This window comes from Heterostelium album (assembly GCF_000004825.1).
Source record: "Heterostelium album PN500 unplaced genomic scaffold PPL_scaffold2, whole genome shotgun sequence".
Taxonomy (NCBI): domain Eukaryota; phylum Evosea; class Eumycetozoa; order Acytosteliales; family Acytosteliaceae; genus Heterostelium; species Heterostelium album.
This window is the reverse complement of record NW_008805064.1, coordinates 109804-122787: the sequence shown is the minus strand read 5'-3', so window position 1 is coordinate 122787 and position 12984 is coordinate 109804. Positions and strand designations below refer to the sequence as shown.

At 29.8% G+C, this 12984-nt stretch overlaps 6 protein-coding genes across 6 annotated transcripts; 5 read left to right on the top strand and 1 right to left on the bottom strand.

The window, feature by feature from the left end:
- Positions 1-45: 45 nt before the first annotated feature.
- On the top strand, positions 46-1385 carry PPL_01394 (uncharacterized protein; the record flags this gene model as incomplete). Its single annotated transcript, XM_020572403.1, has 6 exons — positions 46-68; positions 133-175; positions 250-394; positions 455-683; positions 802-983; positions 1054-1385. 6 exons carry the CDS (start codon positions 46-48, stop codon positions 1383-1385), a joined length of 954 nt encoding a protein of 317 aa, XP_020437718.1.
- A 1173-nt stretch (positions 1386-2558) lies between these two features.
- Positions 2559-5543, top strand: PPL_01393 (uncharacterized protein; the record flags this gene model as incomplete). The annotated part of the gene is made up of 5 exons (XM_020572402.1): positions 2559-2611; positions 4144-4302; positions 4530-4606; positions 5027-5373; positions 5415-5543. The coding sequence occupies 5 exons, from the start codon at positions 2559-2561 to the stop codon at positions 5541-5543; spliced, it is 765 nt and encodes a 254-aa protein (XP_020437717.1).
- A 413-nt stretch (positions 5544-5956) lies between these two features.
- On the bottom strand, positions 5957-7648 carry PPL_01392 (uncharacterized protein; the record flags this gene model as incomplete). Its single annotated transcript, XM_020572401.1, has 5 exons — positions 5957-6003; positions 6300-6465; positions 6673-6916; positions 7437-7495; positions 7541-7648. 5 exons carry the CDS (start codon positions 7646-7648, stop codon positions 5957-5959), a joined length of 624 nt encoding a protein of 207 aa, XP_020437716.1.
- Positions 7649-8007: 359 nt separating this feature from the next.
- On the top strand, positions 8008-9376 carry dclre1 (DNA repair metallo-beta-lactamase domain-containing protein; the record flags this gene model as incomplete). Its single annotated transcript, XM_020572400.1, has 3 exons — positions 8008-8701; positions 8779-9255; positions 9276-9376. The coding sequence occupies 3 exons, from the start codon at positions 8008-8010 to the stop codon at positions 9374-9376; spliced, it is 1272 nt and encodes a 423-aa protein (XP_020437715.1).
- Positions 9377-9455: 79 nt separating this feature from the next.
- On the top strand, positions 9456-11272 carry PPL_01390 (DNA repair metallo-beta-lactamase domain-containing protein; the record flags this gene model as incomplete). Its single annotated transcript, XM_020572399.1, has 4 exons — positions 9456-9677; positions 9747-10362; positions 10442-10762; positions 11262-11272. 4 exons carry the CDS (start codon positions 9456-9458, stop codon positions 11270-11272), a joined length of 1170 nt encoding a protein of 389 aa, XP_020437714.1.
- Positions 11273-11754: 482 nt separating this feature from the next.
- On the top strand, positions 11755-12725 carry PPL_01389 (carbohydrate-binding domain-containing protein; the record flags this gene model as incomplete). Its single annotated transcript, XM_020572398.1, has 2 exons — positions 11755-12009; positions 12081-12725. The coding sequence occupies 2 exons, from the start codon at positions 11755-11757 to the stop codon at positions 12723-12725; spliced, it is 900 nt and encodes a 299-aa protein (XP_020437713.1).
- Between the last annotated feature and the right edge of the window lie 259 nt (positions 12726-12984).

The window sequence follows — 12984 nt, the reverse complement described above, 5'->3', positions numbered from 1 at the left end:
CCTCAAGCATGTCCAACAGTCATTCCAAATTGTCAATTCAATGGAATGGACTTCTCATCACTTGCAAAGTAATTATTTACAATAACAGATGGCATCGTACTTTAACATTTTTACTAATACCAATTCTATTAGAACAACATACGGACGCAAAATAACAGGATATAATAATCAACCTGTATGTATCTATAATGCCCATCAAATTCAAGAAAAATAATTATTCACTCTTTTATTTACTTTTCAAATATTTAGAAAAATGTATTCTTCAAAATTTGTGGTACTCCATATACCTGTATATTCAATGGTATCAACACCCAAAGTTGTACATCATCACCTTCATCTCCAACAGTCCTCACAACCCAATCAACTCTCAACACCGGTGTTTGGTCAATTTTGAGTAAGATAAAGAAATCAATAATGTTTAATACATAAATATATTAATTATTTTTTGAAACAGAGCGTGGTCAAGGTGCCCAAGTTGTTTATTCTGGTGGTGCTTGTGAAACTGGTGGAACAACCAAAACAATAACAATTGAATTTTATTGTGGTTCCATTTTCACTTTGATAGGAATTTCTGAACCAGCACCATGTCAAGTAATTATTTCTTATTATACTCCTCTTGCTTGTACACCAACCAAAGTTCCAAACTGTCAATTTGGTGGATTTGATTTCTCAGCACTTTCTCAGTGTGTATATTAATATATTTCTTATGAATCTAATATAAAGAGAACTTTTTTTTAATCTCTTGAATGGTTCAATAATCAAAAATTATAACTAACAATATAAATATCCAAAAAAATATAGAACTCAATACAGTGTAATCGGATACACTGGTGCTGATAAATACACATATTCTTTTAGTGTTTGTGGATCTGCGCCAACTTGCACAACAAATTTGAAAACCAATGGTATTTCTGTTTGCCAACAAGGTACTGGTTTCTTTGAAGATATTGGTCAAACATTAAGTGGTGTATGGGCACCAAATGGTAAATATATTAAATCTATCCCAATCATTTAGTTAAAATGATATGCTTATTTTTATATAAAATAAAACAGCAACAGGAACAGGTGTTCAAGTTACCTACTATGGAAGAAAAGATGGAGCTTTATCAAACTATGGAAGACTAACAACCATTCATATTTCATGTGGTGAGACTCACGAAGCAGTAAGCGCCTACGAAATACTAAATTGCAATTATGATATCAACTTTAAAACACCATATGCATGCTCTTCTTCATCCAGTTTGATGTCAACTGAAAACAGAATGATTGATAGCAGATCGTCAACACTCAACGACAACGTAATCGATACCGATTTCATAGCAATCGATCAATATCTCCCAATTAAAAACTCATCATTATTCGAACTCCAACTGATATTATCATAAAATTAAACAATCTTGAATTAGAAAGACTTTCAAAACTTAAATAAATCATCAAAATTACTTTTACCAACTATTTATCTTATTTCAATAATCTCTACCATAATGATTAACTAAACCAATCCCCGGTATCAACAAAATGGTTAGTATAAAATAGAACAACTTTCAATTTATTAACCTTTTAAAACCCCACACCTGACCAGACATAGTTTTTAACACTAATTTGTTTTTATTTAAATACACCTTGTGAAAATAATAATAATTTGAATTAAATAATATTTTTGGTATTACACACATACTGACTTATTTTTTTATTTTTTCTTCTAGCAGATTAAAACAATGTGTGTATCTTCGAGCACAAAATTTGATCAATTCTTAATAGTGAATTGTGGATGTGGATCAAATATCCAATTGCTTTTGATATTGATTATATACTTCTTTTAATATTACCTAGTTTTTAAAAGAAAAATATTATTTTTTCAAATGTTGTTTAGGACAAAAATCCTTTTAAATGTACATTCGTGCAACACGGCAGGTGTACATTTCCTATGGAACAACTTTTTCAACTTTCATATATAATCAGAAGAAGAGAAACATCTATCACAACACGATTGAAGAATAGCCATTAGAAGCTACTCTTTTAATCAATATTAGCATCATTTCTCACAGTTCATATGAGTGACCTATCAAACATTGAAGGACTACTGAGCAGTGATAACGACACCGTATCTAATAGCTATAAAAATAATAACGATAATACATTAATTAACAATAATAATTACAGTAACGATACGGATGAATCACAATTGATTACGTTGTTCACCGATGATAACAATGTTTATGACCACTTCAATTTTTTTTTTATTATTAACAAAACTATTAAAGATCTACTCCTAATACATTCAAAGCTGATCGCGGACATGTACTATTTACTGGTCATTCACAACGTAGTCCAAAATCAAACCATTTTGAACCATCTGGACATGGGAATAAAGAAAACTCTCCTGCATCATTACATTGAATAAAATTAGAAGGACTATCTGGATCCGGTTTCATACATTTACGAGGAGCGGGGCAACCATCTGATACTGCGTCACAATCACAACGAGGATCACATTCCAGAGAATTTACTAAAAGTTCAATTATTTAATATATAATTTTAAATTTTGGTTCATTACAATGTTAACTTTAAAAGTTGACTTCAATTTCAATATTTACCAAAAAAAACTATTGTAAAAAATAAAAATAATAAAAAAACTATCTTTGTTGTCATTTTTAAAAAGAAATATCTCTTTAGTAATCTAATTGATACTATTAAAGTGAAATAGTTTAAAATGATTTAATCTAGAATGAATTATATATTTATATTTGTATAATTTCATTTTATCCCTCCCCCAAAAAATGATAAAATTTTGCATACTAAGAGAGATAAACACCACATTTGATTGTATAGTAGCAGTTCCTTTTTGATTATTGATCATCCAATTCAATCAACAACACCATTCATAGATAGAAATTAATCAAACTTAAATTGATTTATTAATAATAACTCACTTGGGCCGTTCCATATTGCAGTATTCAACCACGAATACTCAAAAAAAAAGTCGAATATTTTTACAAATCACCACACTAAATTTTTCAACCACCATACTATTCACAAAACAAAACTGGCTCTTGCTTGTAACCATAAATCAAATAAAATAAAAAAAACCACTCTGATTACATTAACCCCACTAATTTTTAATTTTTTCATTTTTTTTTAATTAATGCGCAGGCGAAAGTTGTTGGGAGCCAGTTTTGTTTTGTGACTATCAACCCCACGGTTTTTATTTTTCACATACAAATTTAATTTCATTTTTCCATTTCACAAGTTAACTAAATATATATAATTATATACATATATATTTAAATATTCAAAATAAAAGAAATAGATACATTTATTGGCATTTGATCAAATTATAGTAATCAGATTAATTAATTAAGGTAATTGAATCATAAACACACAAAGCCTTTTTTTTTTTTGTTTTTTTTTTCAAACTCCTATTTTTTTTTTTAATTAAAAAATTAATTTAACCTTAAATTTTGGACAAGCCACAATACCAGTTTCTTTTTTTTTTTAAATTATTGTATGTATATATTAATGTTATATACTTTTTTAGGTTGAGTTGTTGGTTTGAAGGTGTGTACAGGAGGGTGGGTAGGTTCTGGATTCAGTTCATCTAATATTTGTATATATAAATTATATATTAATATATAATATAATATAATGAATGAGCATTAATAGGGTTAAGTTGAAATTGATTTGTTTTTTATGTATGTTTATTGTTGTGGTTATTTTAGGTGATATCTTTATTTATTATATCCAAAAGCTGAGATGCCAAGTTTTGTCTTTCGGCAACACCGCGCCAACAACAAACTTTTAAAAAGCGCAAAGAAAAAAACAAAATAAAAAAGAATAAAACAAAGAGAGTTCTATAATACTGCGATTATTCATACAGAATCGTCAAGAAAAAAACTTTAATAGAAATATTATTTGATGTTATATGATGAAGTGGTAGAACTGATGGAGATTCTTATGAATCCTCATTTTTGTGTTATTGAGGATTTTGAGATCGTTCAGGATTATAACATTTGAGGCTAGAACAATCCAATCATTGGTTAAATCAATCTTTGAGAAAAGCTGATCACACAGACTATCCACATTAATGAGTTTTTTTTCAACAAAAAACACCCAAATATTTGAATATTAAATTAAAAAAAACAGAATATTTCAATATTTGGCGCTTTTACATATTAATAATGGAGATAAAACTTTAGAGAAAAGACGTAAATTAATAGAGGACAACTTTAAAGCAGAAGGAAAGGTATGTCCTTTATGTCATAAGAAGTTAAATCATCATATTTTAATCAAACACGTTTGTAAGTATTGTGTTGTCTGTTTATATAGGAATATATTTGTTTACAAAGCCAGGTACGGTAGGCTCTTCCTTAATCTTAATTTATGGTGATGGAGAGGAAACAGGTTCAATATGGGACTTAGTATTGTGTGTTGTATTGTTGTTGTCACTGATGATGTTAATATTTTTGTTGATATTGTTGTTTTTTTTCGTAACTGTTGTTGTTGTTGTTGCTGATGTTGTTGTTGTTTAGAATGGATATGGCATCGATTCTAAATAGTCTTCATAGTTTGGTCGTTGATATGATGGTATGTGTCGATTCACATTGTTGTATTTGAAACTCGAGGTGGTGTATGAATTGTGAAAGGATGGGTTATATGAGGAAGTGTGATTAATAATTGGTAGTAAGATTATTGCTTGGCGAATGTCCAATTAATTTATATTGTTTGTTATCTGTTTTTGATTTCATTGGATATCAAAATGTTGATGGTTTAAAGAAATTTGAAGATGGCTCACCAACGTCGCCTCTTTTAAGGTACCGCTTTTTTTTTCCTTAAAAAGATCAACAACAAACAATTTATTAATAATAATGTTTTATATTCTATTCAACGTGTGCGGTACTCTCTTATGGTGAATCAATAAAATCATTTAATAGTCTATTTCAAAATTCATTTATTTATATCTATAAAAAGAAATTAGTCTCATTGTCCTAAATCAAAATTAATAATAAACTTTCAAAATTAATTACAGATACTATTTGGTCTCACTTTTCACCCCGAATGTATAACACAAGTTTGATTGGTTTGGATAAGAAATCATTCGACGATTTACAAAAAGAAACTAAATTAACAGAAGAAGAAGTTTATATCTTCTTAATTTGGCTTCGTCATTGTATTTCATATTCAGTTTTATCTTTATTCTTTACTCGTGAAAAGTCTTGGATATCAGATTGTGTAAACAAGGGAATTAAAGTACTTTCGGAAATAACTATAAAAGAGGTAATTCCTCCGGATTTAGATTCTAGAATGAGGTCGGGTGAAACAATTATAGATCCATATGGCAATGAACGATATATTACAATAATTGTAGATGCACGTGTAAAGATAAATATTTGGCAGAAGCAATTTATTCAGGAAAGAAAAAGTATCATACTTTTACCAAACTTGTTTATGTTGACCCCAAGGGAAAGATCCTCCACTTAGGTGAAAGTAACTATGGTAGTATTGCTGATATTACCTTGATCAGAAGAACAACTAAAGGCATTTGACGTACAACAGGATAAAGCAAGTGCGAATTGTAGTAGAAAACTCAATTGGAAGAATGAGAAAATACAAAGCTACCTCCGTTTGTTTTCCCTTTTTGTTATCTAAAATCAATAGCATAAACAAACATCATAAGGTTTGGATGATTGCAGCCTTGTTCACCAACAGATATACATCAATTCGTTCTAAATAAATTTGTATATTTTGAATACTATAATATTTAAGTCTAATACTCTAATATTTTGTATTTTCACTAACAAATATACATGAATTCTCATAAAATGAATATATTAAATGTATGAATATTCGAATACTCAAATATTTTACTTTTGCAAAAAAGTCAAATATTTTTTGTGTCATATAAATTGTATGGTGGGTTGAAAAAATATTTGAGTTTTTACTCGAGATTTAATAAAATTTAATGTAAATCTAATAGATCATCTGGTGGAATATCCGCTTGAAATCCTGACTGGTATTTTACAAATCTTATTAGACTTTGCACTGTTGTTGATCATTTTAGATCAAAAAATTTGCTCATTAATGAATTTTTTTTTTAAAAAATATACGCATTCTGTAAAGTAAATCAGTATTTCAATATTTAAAAAGAATTATTAATAATAAATAAAATTTCATATATAATAATATCAAAGGGTTTCTATGATTTATTAATAGTATTAATACATCGTTTTTATTAAATAATAATCATTTTTTGTTGCTTATTATTATAAATGATTATAAATAATTGATTTTAGAGAATATACTTCTTTCACAAGTTCTTTCTATATCGAAATAAACATAGACAACAGCTCTCCAATAGTGGTCATTTAGATTACATGTTTGATCTTCATTCAATCTACCTGAGTATCTAAACATTTCAGAAAGACATTTGAATACTTTGCTTCTACCAAGAATGTTGCTTTTTCTTTGCTGAATAAAACAATGTATCCAATCTTAAGTCAAGTGGCTTTTCAATTCTTACTTCTGTACCATCCACTGAACCAAGAATATTATCGTTACAGAAATAAAACTTAACTATCTCTCTTTTTGATAGATCAGAATTATAAGTTTAGAGTTAGAGTGTGTGTATCGATTTATCAATGTAGGTTGAGGAGGAGGTATATCGTTTGTATAAACTCTACTGAATAAATATTCAATCATGGCCATTTTAACTCTATTAACTGCTGTTCTTGAGATCCTAAATAAAAATCCTGTAAATATATCAGATGTATAATGTCTCATATGAAACATTGTGATTATTATCCTATCCAATGGTCGTAGGAATTTAGTGGAGTTTGGATGGGTCAACGGATTATGAACAAGGTATTCATCTAGAATAATGTCAATGCTACTTTTTGATACACCAACTAACTTTTTGAATCTTTTATATGGTAAATTGTAGAGTTATATAACTACTTTATTATTACTATAAACCTCTATTTTAAATGTTAAATAAATGACAAGGTATTTAAATGAATGATTAATGTGTTGGTAAAAAATTAGATTTATTTATTATTTCTTCTTCCACGTATTGATTTAGTTGTTGTTGCTTCACGTGTTTGGGTGCTGATTTTTTCTTTCCTTTATTATTATTATTTCGTCACCATCACCATCATCATTCTCTCCATCATCGTCATCATCATCACCATCATCACCATCATCATCTTTACTGACATTCTTTGTTGTCTTTCTCTTCTTTTTTGGTGATGCAGAGTCATTTATAAACTTACAAAGTTAAAGTTCATTGTAGATTTCCCAACTGAAACCTGAAAACGGTCCTGTATCTCTCTTTAGCTGCTCTCCAGTGATGCATTGCTCAGAGTCTACTCTGTCCATTATGAATTGCTGAAGCATTGGAGTTATCTTGGTTCTCTTTCCTTTGACAGGCCCTCTCTTCTTACTGTACAACTCTAATGTCACCAGTTTCTATGAACTGTCTAGCATATCTGTATCCAGATGACTTTGTTATATTATATTTTTACAAATATCATCAGTAACTCCAAACTCCATAGGTTAAAAGATCCTCAACAGCAAAAGCTAACATCTTGTTGTCTAATGCTGTTCTCTTCACTTTTGTATTACTTTTCTTTCTTTTTAATGATTCTACTGTCATTATTATTTGTTATAAATAAATTATTGTACGTTTTAAACATATTTAATCAAATCTCATTGAACAATTAATACTCAAAAGAAATCTGTTAATTCTCAAAATAGTCAATTCTCATAAACCACGATCATTTTGTAATAAATTTTTATTTTTAATTTTTTAATTATGAGTTTCTATTTTTTTTTATTTGAGCATTTTTCACTTTTTAAGAGCTTCCCGCCTTAATTCAGTGGTTGTGCTGCGCTAAAAATTCAACAAGTTTCGATTTCCAAGAAATTTTTGAAAAAGCATGAACTTTATGATCGACAAAATTAATGAGCAACTTTAAAAAAAAGATATGCAAACAGCATATATAACGTTTATTTATGAATCAGTTTAAACATGTTTTTGATGATGATGACGATATCGATATATTTACCACATCAATACCAAAGGATATAGATATAGATGAGAATGAATATAATATTAAAAAAAATAATAATAATAATGTAAATAATAGTGTAAATAATAAAGAAGTAAAACAACAACAACAACAAAAAGAAGAGGAAGAAGAAAATAGAGAGGACGATGATTATGATGACTTTAACGATAATAATCTAAGTGATGATGATAAGCCACATAGCAGGAATGAAAATGAAAATGAAGACGAGGAGAATGTCGACAAGGTTGTAGATCCACTAGATAGTCAATCGCAATCTTTAGGTTTAGATATGTATATACCATCAGATGACACTCCTGCTAATCAACAAGATGACAATGATGACTTTGAATTTGATTTCTTGGCAGATAAAGATTTACTACCAAACATACCACCGGTAGATCAATCAAATTCAAATTCAAAATATAAATCGATATCAAGTAGAAAACGTACAACATCAACAACGGCAAAATCAACATCTACACCAAAATCCAAACAAACTAAATCAACTACCTCAAAGAGTAAATCAACACCTAAATCAACAACGAAAAAAGCAACAACAACAACAACAACATCAACAAAACCAAAGCGTATTACACCATCTTTTAAAATTGTTAAAGGAACAAACTTTTTAGTTGATGGTAAGTAAAATAAAGATTTAAATCTTATATATATCTGCAAAATAGTTATATTAATATATCGAAATATAATATAACAGGTTTTCAATATAAATCAGAAGATTATAAACATTATTTTCTTAGTCATTTTCATTCGGATCATTACACTGGTATTACAAAGACATGGAAATTCGGACCAATCTATTGCTCTTTCGAGACAGGAAAGCTGGTCTACACGAAACTAGGTGTCGACAGTGAATATATTAAAGCGATGCCGTGGAATACCTTTATGAAGATCGAGAATGTAAATGTTGCGATCTTGGATGCCAATCACTGTCCGGGTGCAGCGATGTTTTTGTTTTGTGTGGACGGCGAGTACACGCTGCACACCGGTGATTTCCGTTACAATTCGAAAATGGCAGACTATCCGCTGTTGAGAGATATCAAGCTGACGCGACTCTATCTCGACAACACGTTTTGTGATCCGCAGTACGTGTTTCCACCGCAACAACAGATTGTCCGAGAGGTTGCCGATATAGTGGCGCGAGAGAACGACGGACGAACACTCTTCTTGTTTGGTACGTACGTGATTGGCAAGGAGAAGATATTGTTGGAGGTGGCACGACGACAGAAAACGAGAATACACGTGAGCAAAGAGAAACACCAGATTCTCAGTTGTTTAGATCTGGACATCGATAAGCTGTTCACGCTCGACGAGAACGAGAGTTGCTATCGCGCCATCGCTATGACATTCATCCGGTTGGATCGAATGAATGAAATGGTGTTGAAGTCGGGCGGACGTTACAATCGTGTCATCGGTTTCTGTCCGACCGGTTGGTCACAAGCCAAAAAGTCAGTGAAGCGATGGGCAACCGCAACCATCTACATGGTTGCATACTCTGAGCATAGCAGCTTCAACGAACTCTATCAATGTATCGATACATTTAGACCTACTGAAATTGTACCAACAGTAGATTGTGATACTGAATATAAAGTTAAAGTAAGTTAATATTATAATATTAAGAAAAGTAATGTTTCATGACTGACTAATCAAATCAAAAAAAAAAAGAATATTCTAAGTCATTTCGATGAGATCTATGGTAAGAAAAAACAGTTGTCTATTTCATCGTTCTTTAATAGATCATCTACAGATAGTAATTTTGGTAGATTAAGTAATAGTAATAGTAATAATAATAATAAGTCAACTGCATCAGCTATTTTGTCTTGGTTAGGTGTAGGTTCGACGACTACTACAACTAATACATCGACAACAGTTAAATTAAAACAAGAGGATTTTCAATCAGATGCTCTATTTGATTATGATTCTGATATAGATCAACAAAAACAAGTAAAGAATGAAGATGATTTGGTATCCAATCAATTAGTAATATATAATGATATCAAAACATCTGTATCATCTTCATCGCAATCACAAACAACAAATACATCAAAGACAACGACAACAACAACAACGACATCATCACTGTCACAACTCAAACAAGAAAGTATAAATATAGATAATGAAAATGATCAATCATTTACATTTGATATAAACGACCCAGTATTTTTAAGTCAACAACGTTGGATAGAGAAACAAATTATGTCATCAAGTAATAATAATAATAATAATAATAGTAATAAAAATAGTAATAATAGTAAGAATACTACTAAAAAATCAGATATAAGTATGTTAAATTTATTTAATATTTTGAATTTCATTCTAACATGTTATTTATTTATAATAATAATAAATTTAATATCTAGAATCTACAACAGCTTCATCATCATCATCAACAACAACAGATACGAAAAAGAATAAAACATCTCCAAACAGTCAAAAGACATTACAACTCCAAAAACAACCAAGTAAGAAACATAAGTCAACGACTACAACAATAACAACAAAACCAATTTCGCTTATATCAGATAAACCACCATCCTCTTCTTCTTCTTCTTCTTCTACTTCCACACCTTCTAATGCATTAGTTTGCATAGATGAAAATAATAACAACAATAACAATAATAATAACAATAATAATGATAAACCATTAACACAATCAATAATAACAAATTTCTTCCAAAGATGTACAAACACTTTGTTTTCTAAAGGAAACAAAAAATAAAATGAGGACTGAACTGGGCAACACAAGAATGGACATACACAAGAAATTCATTTTCCTTCCACAATCAATCAATCAATCAATGTACATACATAATAATGATAATACTTTTGATTAATAAATATTAAATCAATCTATTTATATTATTACAATGAATTTAAACTAAATCAAAGACATTCAATTTATCTTATGATTTGAGAATACTGTTATATTAGATCGAGATAACATTGATCGTATTCTACTACTATTAATTATTTCTTTTTGATTCTACGGAGTTTTAATGCAATTTAATGATTAATAATTAACACCCAAAAAAAAATTTCGTGATCATTTTAATTTTTTAATACCGATTGTGGGTTGATAAGATAGAATAAAATTAATACACATAAAAGATAAATATATTTATCATTTGTAAAACTACAATGTTTAAGATAATTCAATAGATTAATTTATATTTTATTTAGTCAGAGATTAGTTAGTTTTTTTGTAAATAACAAATATTTTATTATAAAAATAAAAATTAAAAGGGTAAGAGGCATTTTTCGTTTTTGGCGTTTCCAATATTGTTATACACAACCATCACTACTCAAATAGTAGTAGAATATAATATAATTTAAATCGATAAAAAAATAATACCCAATCCACTCAATCACTCTACTTTGTTTTCTCCACCCCAAGCTTTTAAAGAATGATGATATTATTATTATTAGTGGTTTTTTTTTTTTGATCTTATAGATTCTATAAAATGAATGTATAGGATATGATATGATATGATATAAGTATTTTTTATACTTTTTACTCTTTTCGTAGATTGTAAAACTCGTAGCACTACTCAAATAACAAGACTGAGCAGAGAGAGTAATGGAAAAATATAAATAGATTGAATCCAACAGGAATCAAAACAAATCAGTTGAATAAAAAACAACATTGTAACAACAACACCTATAACATTACATTATGAAATTACTATTACTACTTGTAATTGCTGTTGCAAGCATTCAGCTTGCCAGTGCATTCCGTTGTGCTGACGGACTTGACCAAGCCATTTTCCGTGATTCTCTCCATGTCACCACAAGAGATTGGTCATGGGCTGGATCAAGAATGTTCAACTGCACCACACCAGTTCACTCTGGAACTCATTCATTCTCTTTTGTCCCAAGAAACTACGAAGGATTGTATTTCAATTTACAAACTCCAATCGATCCATCAAGAGTAAGTAAATTAACTTTAAAAAAATATATATTTTAAATAGCTATTAATATTGTTATTTAAAAATAAAATAGCATTCAATGGTAAGTCTATGGGTCCATGGTGGTGGTGTTGGTAATCAAAAAATATACGTTCGTTTGACATCGAACAAGGTTGCAGTGACACGTGACTACTTCCTCTGGGGTCCACAATCGATTTTGGTCAATTGCTCTGATGTCCCTGCATCACAATGGGCACAGGCTGTTGTTAATTTGGATCTCTTGGAGCCAGGATTCTATGATGGTATCCAAATCCTTACTCACGGTCAAGACTTACAGGCAAGAGTATACATCGATGACGTTGAGGTTATCAAGCGTTGTCCAAGCGATCCATTCAAAAAGACATTGCCAACATCGGTTTGTAACGCTGCCGACTGTATCTCTGTCAAGGTAGTCGAGACACCAACCCGTTGGAACCAAAACGGTGTAGAGTACCAACAATATGCCGTCACCTTTAAGAACACCTCTGGAAAGACATTCAAGAAGGTCGAGTTTGAAAAGGGTTACTTCTTGCCACGTGACAAAAAGGACATCTGGGGTTGCCAAGAGAACCCAGGTGATAGATGGACTCTTCCAAACAACATGAAAGATTTCCCAAAGGGTACTGAGTTCACTGTTGGATGTGTCAGTCAAAGAGGACCAGTCAGCTTCAAGGTTGTCTATGTTGAAGTTGCTAAATAATTTAATATTTATTAAAAAAATTAATTTTATTTACAAAGATATATAAAATCTATCTTTATAAATTTTCAAATAAATTAATCCATAAAGTGTCAAAACTATTAATTATAATTCCCTTTAGCAACTTGTCAAATAAAAGAGATATTTACTAATTTAAAACCCAACATCCAAAATAATTTGTCTTCCTTTTTTTTGTGTTAGCATGATCAAAAAAAATCGGTGTCCATTTTACAACTCTTTTTCAGTTTAACCCAATACCCTA